The sequence below is a fragment of the Cheilinus undulatus genome, linkage group 7, assembly GCF_018320785.1.
Source record: "Cheilinus undulatus linkage group 7, ASM1832078v1, whole genome shotgun sequence".
Taxonomy (NCBI): Eukaryota; Metazoa; Chordata; class Actinopteri; order Labriformes; family Labridae; genus Cheilinus; species Cheilinus undulatus.
The window spans coordinates 1,159,196-1,175,880 of record NC_054871.1 but is presented as its reverse complement, the minus strand read 5'-3'; the positions used below and the strand labels follow the sequence as shown (position 1 = coordinate 1,175,880).

Below are 16,685 nucleotides of genomic sequence, written 5' to 3'. Positions count from 1 at the left end.
GACGTTTAACCCACACCAGCTCTGACATAATCACTGTTTACATTCTCTGGAAGGTTTCACGTAGGCTGTGTGTTAGTGGACATTTATTTACAGATGTTACAGTAATTAATGTTACATTAATTTGTGTTACATTAATTTGTTACATTCGTGTTACATTTATTTATGCTATATTAATTTATGTTACAGTGATTTATGTTACATTAATGTATGCTACATTTATTAATGTTACATTAATTTATGCTACATTAATTTAGGTTACAGTCATTTATGTTGCATTGCTTGACATTATGTTACGTGATGTAATAGTACCTGTTTCATGTTCTGAGTTGTTACATTACATGATGTTAATGTAACAAAACATGGTATCATAGGTCCTTATGTAATGTGAGGTAACATGGTATAATGTTATGCTATATGACGTTATGTTATGTTACATGACGTTTATATGTTATGTTATGCTAGGCTATGTCTCATTATGTTACATTGAGTTTATTTATGTTACATAATGCTGTGCTACATTATGTTACAAAACTATAAATTGATTCTATTGCACTGTGGTTTGTTTTTCATTATGTAACATTAACATTCATAATGAAACAGCATGCTACTGTACGATGTGGTATAACAGAATATGATGCATTATATAAACTATACTTACTGTCATTATGTCGTATTACTTTATATTCCAGTAACACCCTGTACTTTAAGATACATTAACGTTCAACACACCTGAGAACAGAACTTAATGGTCCGATATGTTAGGAAACACTGTATTATTTAAAGTCACATTATATGATGTGCCATCACAGTTTGTTCCATAACATCAAATTACATTACTTTGAATTACTTTAGATAATGTAACTCCAGAGTATAATGTGGGGATAATCATTTAGATATGTTTCTGTATTAAGTTATATGAGGTTTTGTTGTGTATTGGTATACATTTTGATGGCACTGGTATGCATGTTACCATCCAGTGAAGTTCAATACAATATATGAAGTGATACCACACCATAGAATTAAACTGTATTTACTCTATTTTATATATAGATAAGGAAAACACCCTTGAGACTGTAACCTCAAACTATACTCCGATTTTAGAAGGAGTTAGGCCTCATTAGTTCCACCCACTTTTACTAAAAGTTTTCAACTATTACCTACTATTTGACAGAAGTGGATGGGAAAAGGCCCCAAACATTCCCAGCTTCAACAACATTCCATCCTCTGCCTTTGAAGATGATGTCATCCTTTAAAGTTTATAGAACATATCCTCTGCCTTTGAAGATGATGTCATCCTTTAAAGTTTATAAAACATTCCATCCTCTGCCTTTGAAGATGATGTCATCCTTTAAAGTTTATAAAACATGTCATCCTCTGCCTTTGAAGATGATGTCATCCTTTAAAGTTTATAAAACATGTCATCCTCTGCCTCTGAAGATGATGTCATCCTTTAAAGTTTATAAAACATGTCATCCTCTGCCTTTGAAGATGATGTCATCCTTTAAAGTTTATAAAACATGTCATCCTCTGCCTCTGAAGATGATGTCATCCTTTAAAGTTTATAAAACATGTCATCCTCTGCCTCTGAAGATGATGTCATCCTTTAAAGTTTATAAAACATGTCATCCTCTGCCTTTGAAGATGATGTCATCACCTTTAATGCTTTTCTCTAACTGTCGTCTTCAATGAGACCTCCCTGGAGAGAATCCAGAATCAGACATTTGTCTCGTGTTTATCCCCGTTGTTTTGTCTTTCTGTGTTTATCAGGAGTGTCAAGAGACAGGCGCTGTGCTGTATGAAGAACTCATCCTATTTTTTGATGAAACCAGGAAGTGGAAGGAGCGATACGTGGTGGTGAGAGCGAACTACTGCCTGGAGTGTCATGACAGCCTAGAGGTGAGTGGGACCTACACCAACTTTAAACTACAGTGTCGTTCTTTGTCTTCTAGAAGCTCACAGCTCTTTCTCTTTTCACCAGACATTTGTTAAAGGAAGTCCACCGCGGCAGACGCTGCTGCCTACAGGGGGCACTGTTTTCACCACAGAGGAGATGTACATGGCCATGGTGGACAAATGCTTCCCTGATGATACCAGTGAGTAACCCACGTCAGAGAAGTTAGACTCTGAATTTTAGCGGTCATATTTACATATTTAAGGACTTTTATGATTTCAGGTATACTTTACAGACAAAAGTATTTGGCCACTCTACCATTACACCAACAGGGACTGTAAAGACATTGTATTCAAATCCATGTACTTTAATATGGAGTTGGCCCCTGTTTGCAGCTCTAACAGCGTCCACTCTGTTTGGAAGGCTTTCCACAACATTCTGGAGTGTTTCTGTGGGAATGTGTGTCCATTCATTCTGCAAAGCATTTATGAGGTCAGACTCTGATGTTGGACCAGAAGGCCTGGCTCTCAATCTCTGTTCCAGATCATCCCAAAGGTGCAGGATGGGGTTGAGGTCAGGACTCTAGTCTTTCTAGTCCTTCTTTGGTCTCTGGGCCACAGTCATGCTGGAATAGAAAAGGGCCTTCCCCACACAGTTGGAAGCATAGCATTGTCCAGAATGTCTTGGTCTGCTGAAGCATTAAGATCGGCCTTCACTGGAGATAAGGGGTCTAGTCCAGACCCTGAAAAACAGCCCCATACCATTATCCCTCCTCCACCAAACTTCACAGTCAGACAGGTAACGTTCTCCCAGCATCCTCCAGACCCAGACTCGTGATTAGTCACTCCACAGTTTCCACTGCTTGGTCCAGCATCGCTGTGCTTTACTCCACTCCATCTGACACTTGGCATTGGACTTGGTGATGTGAGGCTTGCATGCAGCTGTTGCCATGGAAACCCATTCATGAAGCTCCTGCTGCAGTTTTAGAGTTTACATTAATGCCAGGGGAAGATCAGAACTCTTCAGCGATGAAATCAGCACTAAACTCTTCCACTTTCTGACAGCTGACTGTGGAATATCCAGCAGGGATGAATTTTCATCAAAGTGGCATTAGTTTTATAAATAGTATTATTATTCCGTCCTCTCCTCCATCAAGCCCAGATCAGTGCAGTGATGGTTCTCCTTCTAGGACTTTGTTCCATGTCCTCCAGGATTTCTGGAGCTCAGTCAGAGGGACCATCAGGTTCTTGGTCTCCTCTCTCACTAAGGTCCTTCTCCCCCGATGGTGACCAGCTCTAGAAGAGTCCTGGTTGGTCCAAACTTCTTCATGTGAGAATTCTGGAGTTCTCTTGGGAACCTTCAGAGCAGCAGAAATGTTTCTGTAGTCTTCCCCAGATCTGTGCCTGTCAACAATCCTGTCTCCTTTGACCTCTGACCCTTGGTTTCTGCACTGATATCACTGTCAGCTGTGAGAACTTTAGAATCATGTCCAATCAGGTTAATTTAGCAAAGGTGGACTCCAGTTAAGGTGTAGAAACATCTCAGCAGAGACATGGAGGAACCTGATCTAGATTTACAGAGCTGTTTAGAGGCTCTGACTGATGTCAGGGTGATATTTCAGGTTTTTATTTTTGAGTAATTTGCAAACATTTTCAAATCTCTGTTTTCTCTTTGCCCTGATGGTACTGAGTTTAGATTAATGAGAATAAAGATGATTTTGTTGGGCTGTAACTGCACATGAAGTCATCAGGATGATTCCAGAGCCAGTGATTGATGTTTTGGAAATATCCATGTGTTTCCTGATAACGTCTGCAGACGTGGAGCTTCTTACATAACGCGGTCATTTTGCTGTTTGCACTCTAAACATGCAGTCATAGAGGGATGGTGCACACATAATTCTGATGCATTCACTGTTTAGTGTGTAAGCTTTTCCAGCATGCTAGATTTACCACTGATTTCACTCAAATATTTATCATAAAGAGGACAGAGCAGCCATCTTTATTATGTTTGTTTATGAGTTTTAAAGGCTTGTGAATCTTTGACTTCAGAGAAAGAAAATCTTTCCCACTGTGATTCTGAACACTAAACTCCCTCCCACAGGTGTTTAATGAAGCTAAAAGCAGCTCAGGTGGGAGTTTTTGTCGCAACCAAGACTCCAGAAATCACAAATACCCTGCAGGACTCTGACTCACCAGCCCTCACTAAAAACATGTTCATGTCTTTTGTGTGGTTAAAAGCTCCAAAACCTTCTCAGAGTCAAGGTGCAGTTCAGTATTATGGACTTTATTAAACAGTAAATGTGTTTTTTGTGTCTCAGATGTGAAGGAAGACTTTGCTCCTCCTCTGTCGGGGATGCCGGGTCAGTTTCCCGTCTACCTCCGTCTGCCGTACCGCAGAGACTCGTACTTCTGCTTCAAACAGCAGGCCAAGCAGGCCGCCTTCATCTCCATCCTGTCTGACTGTATCAGACACCAGAACCAAGGTAGGAGGACTGAGGGGGGACACGGGAGGTCTGGATCACAAATCTACAACCACAGCTCCAAAAAGTTAAGGCGGCCGTGTAAATGTAAATAAAAACAGAAGTCAGTGATTATCAAATTTCAAATATGGGTTCATGAGATCTGACAATCATTGACCTCTGTTTTTATTTACATACACACAGCGCCCCGACTTTTTTGGAACTGGGGTCATATCCACATTGTAGTTCTTGAGTCCAAAATTTTCAAATCAAATGAAGTTGTTATGAAGACACAATGATACACAATTAATAGTGAACCTTCAGCCCCATTATAGAGTAAAACAGTTTTATATTCATATTTATAATATTTATAATTAATGTTTATAATATTTATAACTAATATTTATAATATTAACATTTAGAATTAATAAATATTAGATATAAATATTATAACTAATATAACTATAACTATATAATTAACATTCTAACTAATATTTATATTGATATTTAATATCAGAGCTGATGGAGCCCACTGGTTCATGCTGCAGGGTTGATGCTCTGTCGCTGCAGACTTCAACGTCTGCTCAGAGCGCTAGGTGCTTAATGATGATGCTTTAGATTTTGCATCGCTTGAACCAATTTCATCAGTTTCCATGGTAACAGCCTCGCCACACCAGAGAAGACTTTTAATCGTGTCAAAGCAGAACGCCGCCTCGAGGTCATGAAGGCTCTGAGCGCACTGGGAAGGCTGAATGTTTCATCATCAGTGACTGCTGACACATGACAGTTTTCTTTGTTGTTTATCTTTTTTATAAAGGTTTTGTTTGTTGTTTATATTCTTTTTAAAGGCTTTGTTTGTTGTTTATATTCATTTTAAAGGCTTTGTTTGTTGTTTATATTCTTTTTAAAGGCTTTGTTTGTTGTTTATATTCATTTTAAAGGCTTTGTTTGTTGTTTATATTCTTTTTAAAGGTTTTGTTTGTTGTTTATATTCTTTTTAAAGGTTTTGTTTGTTGTTTATCTCCATTTTAAAGGTTTTGTTTGTTGTTTATATTCATTTTAAAGGCTTTGTTTGTTGTTTATATTCTTTTTAAAGGCTTTGTTTGTTGTTTATATTCATTTTAAAGGCTTTGTTTGTTGTTTATATTCTTTTTAAAGGTTTTGTTTGTTGTTTATCTCCATTTTAAAGGCTTTGTTTGTTGTTTATATTCTTTTTAAAGGCTTTGTTTGTTGTTTATATTCTTTTTAAAGGCTTTGTTTGTTGTTTATATTCTTTTTAAAGGCTTTGTTTGTTGTTTATATTCTTTTTAAAGGTTTTGTTTGTTGTTAATCTCCATTTTAAAGGCTTTGTTTGTTGTTTATATTCTTTTTAAAGGCTTTGTTTGTTGTTTATCTCCATTTTAAAGGCTTTGTTTGTTGTTTATATTCTTTTTAAAGGTTTTGTTTGTTGTTAATCTCCATTTTAAAGGCTTTGTTAGTTGTTTATATTCTTTTTAAAGGCTTTGTTAGTTGTTTATCTCCATTTTAAAGGCTTTGTTTGTTGTTTATATTCTTTTTAAAGGCTTTGTTTGTTGTTTATATTCTTTTTAAAGGCTTTGTTTGTTGTTTATCTCCATTTTAAAGGCTTTGTTAGTTGTTTATATTCTTTTTAAAGGCTTTGTTAGTTGTTTATCTCCATTTTAAAGGCTTTGTTTGTTGTTTATATTCTTTTTAAAGGCTTTGTTTGTTGTTTATATTCTTTTTAAAGGCTTTGTTTGTTGTTTATCTCCATTTTAAAGGCTTTGTTTGTTGTTTATATTCTTTTTAAAGGCTTTGTTTGTTGTTTATATTCTTTTTAAAGGCTTTGTTTGTTGTTTATATTCTTTTTAAAGGTTTTGTTTGTTGTTTATATTCTTTTTAAAGGCTTTGTTTGTTGTTTATCTCAGTTTTAAAGGCTTTGTTTGTTGTTTATCTCCATTTTAAAGGTTTTGTTTGTTGTTTATATTCTTTTTAAAGGCTTTGTTTGTTGTTTATATTCTTTTTAAAGGCTTTGTTTGTTGTTTATATTCATTTTAAAGGCTTTGTTTGTTGTTAATCTCCGTTTTAAAGGCTTTGTTTGTTGTTTATATTCATTTTAAAGGCTTTGTTTGTTGTTTATATTCTTTTTAAAGGCTTTGTTTGTTCTTTATCTCCGTTTTAAAGGCTTTGTTTGTTGTTTATCTCCATTTTAAAGGCTTTGTTTGTTGTTTATATTCTTTTTAAAGGCTTTGTTTGTTGTTTATATTCTTTTTAAAGGTTTTGTTTGTTGTTTATCTCCATTTTAAAGGTTTTGTTTGTTGTTTATATTCTTTTTAAAGGCTTTGTTTGTTGTTTATATTCTTTTTAAAGGTTTTGTTTGTTGTTTATATTCTTTTTAAAGGCTTTGTTTGTTGTTTATATTCTTTTTAAAGGTTTTGTTTGTTGTTAATCTCCATTTTAAAGGCTTTGTTAGTTGTTTATATTCTTTTTAAAGGCTTTGTTTGTTGTTTATATTCATTTTAAAGGCTTTGTTTGTTGTTAATCTCCGTTTTAAAGGCTTTGTTTGTTGTTTATCTCCATTTTAAAGGCTTTGTTTGTTGTTTATATTCTTTTTAAAGGCTTTGTTTGTTGTTTATCTCCGTTTTAAAGGCTTTGTTTGTTGTTTATCTCCATTTTAAAGGCTTTGTTTGTTGTTTATCTCCATTTTAAAGGTTTTGTTTGTTGTTTATATTCTTTTTAAAGGCTTTGTTTGTTGTTTATATTCTTTTTAAAGGTTTTGTTTGTTGTTTATATTCTTTTTAAAGGCTTTGTTAGTTGTTTATATTCTTTTTAAAGGCTTTGTTTGTTGTTTATATTCATTTTAAAGGCTTTGTTTGTTGTTAATCTCCGTTTTAAAGGCTTTGTTTGTTGTTTATCTCCGTTTTAAAGGCTTTGTTTGTTGTTTATCTCCATTTTAAAGGCTTTGTTTGTTGTTTATATTCTTTTTAAAGGCTTTGTTTGTTGTTTATATTCTTTTTAAAGGCTTTGTTTGTTGTTTATCTCCGTTTTAAAGGCTTTGTTTGTTGTTAATCTCCGTTTTAAAGGCTTTGTTTGTTGTTTATATTCTTTTTAAAGGTTTTGTTTGTTGTTTATATTCTTTTTAAAGGCTTTGTTTGTTGTTTATATTCTTTTTAAAGGCTTTGTTTGTTGTTTATATTCTTTTTAAAGGCTTTATTTGTTGTTTATCTCCATTTTAAAGGCTTTGTTTGTTGTTTATATTCTTTTTAAAGGCTTTGTTTGTTGTTTATATTCTTTTTAAAGGCTTTGTTTGTTGTTTATCTCCGTTTTAAAGGCTTTGTTTGTTGTTTATCTGGTTGTTTGTTGTTTATATTCTTTTTAAAGGCTTTGTTTGTTGTTTATATTCTTTTTAAAGGCTTTGTTTGTTGTTTATATTCATTTTAAAGGCTTTGTTTGTTGTTTATCTCCGTTTTAAAGGCTTTGTTTGTTGTTTATATTCTTTTTAAAGGCTTTGTTTGTTGTTTATCTCCGTTTTAAAGGCTTTGTTTGTTGTTTATCTCCGTTTTAAAGGCTTTGTTTGTTGTTTATCTCCATTTTAAAGGCTTTGTTTGTTGTTTATATTCTTTTTAAAGGCTTTGTTTGTTGTTTATCTCCGTTTTAAAGGCTTTGTTTGTTGTTTATATTCTTTTTAAAGGTTTTGTTTGTTGTTTATATTCTTTTTAAAGGCTTTGTTTGTTGTTTATATTCTTTTTAAAGGTTTTTTTTGTTGTTTATATTCTTTTTAAAGGCTTTGTTTGTTGTTTATATTCTTTTTAAAGGCTTTGTTTGTTGTTTATATTCTTTTTAAAGGCTTTATTTGTTGTTTATCTCCATTTTAAAGGCTTTGTTTGTTGTTTATATTCTTTTTAAAGGCTTTGTTTGTTGTTTATATTCTTTTTAAAGGCTTTGTTTGTTGTTTATCTCCGTTTTAAAGGCTTTGTTTGTTGTTTATCTGGTTGTTTGTTGTTTATATTCTTTTTAAAGGCTTTGTTTGTTGTTTATATTCTTTTTAAAGGCTTTGTTTGTTGTTTATATTCATTTTAAAGGCTTTGTTTGTTGTTTATCTCCGTTTTAAAGGCTTTGTTTGTTGTTTATATTCTTTTTAAAGGCTTTGTTTGTTGTTTATCTCCGTTTTAAAGGCTTTGTTTGTTGTTTATCTCCGTTTTAAAGGCTTTGTTTGTTGTTTATCTCCATTTTAAAGGCTTTGTTTGTTGTTTATATTCTTTTTAAAGGCTTTGTTTGTTGTTTATCTCCGTTTTAAAGGCTTTGTTTGTTGTTTATATTCTTTTTAAAGGCTTTGTTTGTTGTTTATATTCTTTTTAAAGGCTTTGTTTGTTGTTTATATTCTTTTTAAAGGCTTTGTTTGTTGTTTATCTCCATTTTAAAGGCTTTGTTTGTTGTTTATATTCTTTTTAAAGGCTTTGTTTGTTGTTTATATTCTTTTTAAAGGCTTTGTTTGTTGTTTATCTCCATTTTAAAGGCTTTGTTTGTTGTTTATCTCCGTTTTAAAGGCTTTGTTTGTTGTTTATCTCCGTTTTAAAGGCTTTGTTTGTTGTTTATCTGGTTGTTTGTTGTTTTTTGTTTGTCTCAGACTTCCTGAAGAAGACGACGTGTGAGGTGCAGGCGTTCCTCAAAGCCATCCAGCTCTACAGGCAGGATAAAGGACAGTATGAGGCCTGGGACATGCTGATTGGAAGTGATGCCCGGGTACGTCTTTGTGTAGTTACTCTCATGTGCCATTTTTTAACCCTTTCAGATATCCCACTAGACCCATCAAGGGCGTCATATGTGCATTAAGACTGTAAAAACGGACATAGATGCTTTGACACTGTGTCCTTCTTCCCATCATGCATTACTGTGGTCTCTGTCTTCTCTGTGTTCCAGGGTTTCTATTCAATAAAGCAAAATATTTGCAGTCTTTGTCGTTTAAACTGCAAACAAACCAACATAACAGAGCCTTTAAATGCCGTTTGACTGGTGAATATTTGACCGACTGCAAAGACGTCAATGCTTTAACCCAGTTTAACTTTTGTTATTGCGAATGTGAGACCTGTTGTAACGGTTTATTCGTTAATCTAAAGGGCCTTCCCTGGTCCTTTACCTGATATCAGAACACACTGTCACTTACAAATGTGGAAAATGGACACATTTTCCCTTTAATTTAAGAAAAAAATTGTTCTATTGTTCTATGGTGGGGTGTCCAAACTATGGCCTGGGGGCCAAATGTGGCCCGTGGTCCATTTTTGGCCGGCCCTCTGCAAAAACTTGATATAAAATAAAACATGACCACATTTGAACATGAAGATTGTGCTTAACTGTACTGAACTTTGTAGTTTCAGCACAAAGCAAGGCAACCATTTCAATTTTGTAAACAAACATTTTGACAAAAATGCATACCTTTGCTTTCCTGTGACTGATTAGGGACATCACTGTACAGAGTGAACAGATTTGCAATGAAACACATAACAATATCTTGATTTATAACTCCCTGATGGCTTACTGCAGCAAAGAGCACAACAGTAGCATTACAGGGGCGGAGCTAGTGGTAGCCAGTGCCGACCAGGGCCGCCTGAAATCTGATCGGCCTCCCAGAATCCTGAAAATGATTGTCTGCTTACCTTGTCAGCTGTAACCATTTAGGCATGCTCAATAACTTGGCATATCTGAGTGTATTATTATTATTATTACTTTTTTAAATTTCTTTTAATGTCTTTTTTAATATAAAAAATGATAAAATATCTGAGCATATTAGATTGGTTTTTATTGTTTTTAAATATCTTTAAAGCAAGAATATGAAAATGGCCCCACCATCTTTATATATTTCTGTATGTGGCCCTCAGTGGAAAAAATGTAGACACCGCTGTTCAATGGAAAAGACGAGTGTGACCGGTTTCTCCACACGTCCCAACTAATCTGATTGTAATTTGTCATTAAAGGATGAGTGACGTTGATAGCCCTAAAAAACACCAGTGTGAGTAACGTCCCAAAGCAGATGGATAGTCCAGATTCATGTCTGTCATCAGGGGGATCCATCTCTCAAAGCTTCAAGCTGATACTCTTGTTCCTGGGCGGACCAATCAGCATCACTGTGGGAGTAAGAGGCGGTACCTAGAGGTGTGGCTTAGTGTAGGCGGATGAAGAGATTAGCATGGATGCGGCTACAGCAGCAAGACTTTGGTTTACCTGCTGGCTCCACTGATGGTGAACAACCCTGGACTGACATGATAACGCAGTGTTACTCAACATGTGGCTCTAAACCCACATGTGGCTCTTTTTTGTTTTCATCTGAAATATTATTCCCATTTTTGCCATTTCTTTTTGACACTTTTATCCTGTTTTTTTTTTTTTCAATTTTTTGCCCCTTTTTAAATTTTTTTTTTTGCCACTTTTCTACCATTTTTGTCACCTTCTCCCAGTGTTTGCTGCTTTTTGCCACTTCTTTTTGTCACTTTTCACCCATTTTTTGCCCCATTTTTGCAACATTTGGACCATTTTTGCCACCTGTATCTCTTTTTTTCTGCCATTTCTCACCCATTGTTGCCTCTCGTTCACCCCTTTTTTGCCACTTTACCCCCAGATTTTGCCTATTTTTGCCACTTCTTACCTATTTAAGCTGCCTTTTTCTACCCATTTTCCCACCTTTTTCCAGATTTTTGTCACTTTTTGATAGTTTTTTGCCAGCTTTAACTTATTTTTTGGTCACTTCCCACCCATTTTTGCCACATTCTGCCCTTTTTGCCACGTTTCTCTCAGTGTTTGCTGCTTTTTGACCATTTTTTGCCACCTTTAACGTATTTTAATTGCCACTTTTCACCACTTATATTGCAGCTCTTGCAAATGTATTTTTCAACAGTTTGGCTCTTTGGTTGAGCAGGGATGAGTAACACTGATAACGGCTGTAGTTTAGTCCTCAGTGGTGGTGCACGCCTACTACATCATGTGTTGTTGTTCTGATTGGCCGGTGGTGAATGAGCCAATGTTGAGGACATGATACGCTGCTGCACACAGCTGTTATAATGGTGCAAATGCACTAAAGCAGCTGCAGACACCCAAAGTGTTCTTGAAGTATGAGCTCATTTCCTGCAGGATTCTTGGTTTTTCTTCTGTCCTAAAATCTCAGCCTGGTCCTGACCCTTTTGTTTCTCTCTAAATCTCTCCTCTGCCGTTGTTGACAGGATAGAAAAGCTCCTCTCTCTCCTGCTTTCAGCCCGCAGTGTTTGCATGAAGGGTGTGAGCCACAGAGAGTCACGGCTCGTTTGCATCCTCTCTCTGTTTGCTTAAATCTTCATTTTCTAGCAGCAGCAGAGAGACGCTCTGAGCATGCTCAGTGAGGAGACGACCATGCTCTCTGCTCCCCCGCGGTGCTTCCTGCTCTCTTTCCTCCCTTTAAATCAGAGCAGGAACCCCGCTCAGAGACTATTGTGTTTGCTGAGAGTCAGACGGAGGAAATTTGAGGTGCTGCAGGAAAGCGCACACACACACACCAACATTTAAAGACAGAGTGTGTTAACTAGTTGGTAATTTCCTGTTTGCTTCTGCTCTTCACACGTGCAGTAAAAATACACGGCGCTGGCTAACCTGCCTCTTCCTCTGCATAGCTGTGATCACAGAGAGACGGCCTGAGTCAGAGCTCAGAAATGAGAGGAATGATGAAACGTAGCTGCAGGAACGACACCAGCAGCTTCAGCTCTTCTGCAGCCACGGCTGTAGAGTCATAAATCTGTCGGAGGTTACTGGGAGGAGAACGTGTGGTTCTGGGCCTGTGTGGATTTGGTCACTAAAAATGAAAAGTCTCAAACATTTCTTTTACAGTAAAAGTCTCTTTAGTCTTTAATTCAGCGATGCTCAACGTGTGGCTCTTTTACGTCTTATTTTGAAACATTATTCCACCAGAAAACCTAAAAAAGACAATTCTACCTCAGAAATGATCCATTGTAAGTCACATGAATCAGTTTGTTTCCCACACTGACAGTAGCTTTAACTGTCAACCTCTGTTTTTGTCTGCACATTTCTGTTGCCCTGATTTCCTTTTTTTCTACTTTAATTCCATTTCTACTGTTTTTAGCCCATTTCTGACACTTTTATCCTCCTTATCCTCCTTCCCATTTTGCCACTTAATCATGCATTTTGCCCATTTTACCAACTTTTCACTAATTTTTCTCCATATTTTCACCACTTTTGGAACATTTGCCCATTTTAGCCACTTCTTTTTGTCACTTTTCTCCACTTTTGACACTTTTATCCTGCTTTTCACAATTTTGCCTCTTTTTGACACTTCTCACCCGCTTAAGCTGCCTTTTGCAATTAAATGCCACTTTTATCCCATCTCTCCCACCTTTCGTTCCAATTTGTGCCCATTTTTAGTCACTTTTTTACTCGTTTTTCTCAACATATTTGCCACTTTTTAGCAATTTTTGCATCCTATAACTCATTTTTTGCCGCTTTTCTCAGTGTTTGAAACTTCTCTCCCATTAAAGCTGCCTTTTGCAATTAAATGCCACTTTTCGCCCATTTTTCACACCTTTTTTCTGATTTTTTCCATGTTAGTAATTTTTCACTCATTTTTCTACAACTTTTTTTTTCACCACTTTTGGACCATTTTTTCCCTTGTAAGTCATTTTTGCCGCTTTTCACCCATTTTTCTGCTTTAAGCCCATTCTTGACACTTCTTTTTGTCATTTTTCTCCCCTTTTGGCACTTTTATCCTGCTTTTTGCCATTTTTTGACCCTTTTTTTGCCACTTTTCATCCATTTAAGCTGCCACAAATTTCCCATTTTGCCACTCTTTCATGATTTTTGACCATTTTTGGCCACCTTTAACTTATTTTGATTGCCACTTTTCATCACTTAGATTGTGGCTCTTGCAAATATATTTTTCGACAACTTGGCTCTTTGGTTGAGTAACATTGCTCTAATTAAAATATTCAGATATTAGCGCTGATAGTCGGGCGTATCGATTATTGGTCGACCCCGAGTTTCTTAGCCCAGGTCACCCAAAGTGTCAGATTTCCATTCGTTCAGCTTAATCCACGGTGTGCATCTGGGCTGCTCTTTCAGTATCATCTGTTTCATCTCAGTTCTAACAGCTTTATTCATCCGTCAAAGGACGGTTAGTTTGGAGCAGCCTGCACATAAAAACACAGCTGAGCCTCAGACAGCTACCGTGTTCGCTGCAGAAGAAGACGCCGTGCCTCCGCTAACCTGCTGCGGTGTTCATGGTGGTTCTGTGTTTGTAGGTGATGGCTAACCTGGTGATGGAGAAGCTGCTGCCCACTCTGGAGAAAGACACGCTGCCTCGTCTCAAAGCCAAGAAGGGGGAGAAGAAGAGAGTTTGGTTCGCTGTGAGTCTGCAGAAATATCATGACCGTCCTTATTTAACTTTCAGATCAAACAGTCACATAAGGAGCATTTAAACCCTGAATGTTCATCTGATGGGCTCATAAATCAAAGTCAGTAGTAAAAGAGGACGAGTTCCTGCTGCTCAGCTGTAAATCTGCTGATGGAGAGTCAGCGTGGTTCTAACTTCACTGATTGTTCCCAGACGGTGGAGGCGGCCTACATCCTGATCCAGGAGCATCTTCTGGAGGGACTTTCCAAGCTGAAGGAGGACTGTCGTTTGTCGGTCCGACAGCAGGAGGTTCTGATCCACTCGGACATGGACCAGATCCGCGAGTCCAGACGGCAGCTGGAGGAGAAAGTCAGAGGTAGCGTTCTCTTTATACGCCTGCCAGTTATCACTACTGTCTATGCACCCTTCTTTCCTTCCTTCCTCCTTCCTTCCTTTGATCCTTCCTTCCTTCCTCCCATCCATCCTTTCTTTCTTCCTTTCTTTGATCCATCCATCCTTCCTTCCTTCATCTCTCGCATCCATCCTTTCTTTCTTCCTCCCATCCATCCTTTCTTTCTTCCTTCCTTTCATCCATCCTTCTTCCGATCCATCCTTTCTTTCCTCCTTCCTTCCTTTGATCCTTCCTTCCTTCCTCCCATCCATCCTTTCTTTCTTCCTTTCTTTGATCCATCCATCTTTCCTTCCTTCATCTCTCGCATCCATCCTTTCTTTCTTCCTCCCATCCATCCTTTCTTTCTTCCTTCCTTTCATCCATCCTTCTTCCCATCCATCCTTTCTTTCTTCCTTCCTTCCTTTGATCCATCCTTCCTCCCATCTATCCTGTCTTTCTTCCTTTCTTTGATCCATCCATCCTTCCTCCCTTCGTCTCTCGCATCCATCCATCCTTCCTTCCTCCCCCCATCCATCCTTTCTTTCTTCCTTCCTTTCATCCATCCTTCCTCCCATCCATCCTTTCTTTCTTCCTTTCTTTGATCCATCCATCCTTCCTTCCTTCATCTCTCGCATCCATCCTTTCTTTCTTCCTCCCATCCATCCTTTCTTTCTTCCTTCCTTTCATCCATCCTTCTTCCCATCCATCCTTTCTTTCTTCCTTCCTTCCTTTGATCCATCCATCCTTCCTCCCTTCGTCTCTCGCATCCATCCATCCTTCCTTCCTCCCCCCATCCATCCTTTCTTTCTTCCTTCCTTTCATCCATCCTTCCTCCCATCCATCCTTTCTTTCTTCCTTTCTTTGATCCATCCATCCTTCCTTCCTTCATCTCTCGCATCCATCCTTTCTTTCTTCCTCCCATCCATCCTTTCTTTCTTCCTTCCTTTCATCCATCCTTCTTCCCATCCATCCTTTCTTTCTTCCTTCCTTCCTTTGATCCATCCTTCCTCCCATCTATCCTGTCTTTCTTCCTTTCTTTGATCCATCCATCCTTCCTTCCTTCATCTCTCGCATCCATCCTTTCTTTCTTCCTCCCATCCATCCTTTCTTTCTTCCTTCCTTTCATCCATCCTTCTTCCGATCCATCCTTTCTTTCCTCCTTCCTTCCTTTGATCCTTCCTTCCTTCCTCCCATCCATCCTTTCTTTCTTCCTTTCTTTGATCCATCCATCCTTCCTTCCTTCATCTCTCGCATCCATCCATCCTTCCTTCCTCCCCCCATCCATCCTTTCTTTCTTCCTTCCTTTCATCCATCCTTCCTCCCATCCATCCTTTCTTTCTTCCTTTCTTTGATCCATCCATCCTTCCTTCCTTCATCTCTCGCATCCATCCTTTCTTTCTTCCTCCCATCCATCCTTTCTTTCTTCCTTCCTTTCATCCATCCTTCTTCCCATCCATCCTTTCTTTCTTCCTTCCTTCCTTTGATCCATCCTTCCTCCCATCTATCCTGTCTTTCTTCCTTTCTTTGATCCATCCATCCTTCCTCCCTTCGTCTCTCGCATCCATCCATCCTTCCTTCCTCCCCCCATCCATCCTTTCTTTCTTCCTTCCTTTCATCCATCCTTCCTCCCATCCATCCTGTCTTTCTTCCTTTCTTTGATCCATCCATCCTTCCTCCCTTCATCTCTCGCATCCATCCTTTCTTTCTTCCTCCCATCCATCCTTTCTTTCTTCCTTCCTTCCTTTGATCCATCCTTCCTCCCATCTATCCTGTCTTTCTTCCTTCCTTTGATCCATCTATCCTTCCTCCCTTCGTCTCTCGCATCCATCCATCCTTCCTTCCTCCCCCATCCATCCTTTCTTTCTTCCTTCCTTTCATCCATCCTTCCTCCCATCCATCCTTTCTTTCTTCCATCCTTTCATCCATCCTTCCTCCCATCCATCCTTTCCTTCTTCCTTCCTTTGATCCATCCGTCCTTCCTTCCTTCATCTCTCGCATCCATCCTTTCTTTCTTCTTCCCATCCATCCTTTCTTTCTTCCTTCCTTTGATCCATCCTTCCTCCCATCTATCCTGTCTTTCCTCCTTCCTTTGATCCATCCTTCCTACCTCCCTCCCATCCATTCTTTCTTTCTTCCTTCCTTCAATCCTTCCTCCCTTCCTTCCTCCTTCCCATCCATCCTTCCTTCCTTCGTCTCTCGCATCCATCCTTTCTTTTTCCCCCATCCATCCTTTCTTTCTTCCTTCCTTTCATCCATCCTTCTTCCCATCCATCCTTTCTTTCTTCCTTCCTTCCTTTGATCCATCCTTCCTCCCATCTATCCTGTCTTTCCTCCTTCCTTTGATCCATCCTTCCTACCTCCCTCCCATCCATCCTGTCTTTCTTCCTTCCTTTCATCCATCCTTCCTCCCATCCATCCTTTCTTTCTTCCTTCCTTTGATCCATCCTTCCTCCCATCCATCCTTTCTTTCTTCCATCCTTTCATCCATCCTTCCTCCTCCATCAAGGATTTACGGAATAGATTTTTGAGGTTAAAGGTCAAAGGTCTCCAGGACTAGATGTTGCCCGAGAGGAGACTTAATCCT

The 16,685-nt window shown here is 38.0% G+C and overlaps 1 protein-coding gene across 1 annotated transcript in view; it reads left to right on the top strand.

Annotated features, from left to right (window-relative positions):
• niban1a (niban apoptosis regulator 1a) overlaps window positions 1-16,685 on the top strand; it is a 53,054-nt gene that overhangs the window by 29,507 nt on the left and 6,862 nt on the right. The window contains exons 3-8 of the mRNA XM_041792276.1: window positions 1,768-1,896; window positions 1,979-2,093; window positions 4,209-4,373; window positions 8,974-9,089; window positions 13,619-13,723; window positions 13,924-14,086. Coding sequence (XP_041648210.1) covers window positions 1,768-1,896; window positions 1,979-2,093; window positions 4,209-4,373; window positions 8,974-9,089; window positions 13,619-13,723; window positions 13,924-14,086 — 793 coding nt within the window. The remainder of the gene's footprint in view (window positions 1-1,767; window positions 1,897-1,978; window positions 2,094-4,208; window positions 4,374-8,973; window positions 9,090-13,618; window positions 13,724-13,923; window positions 14,087-16,685) is intronic.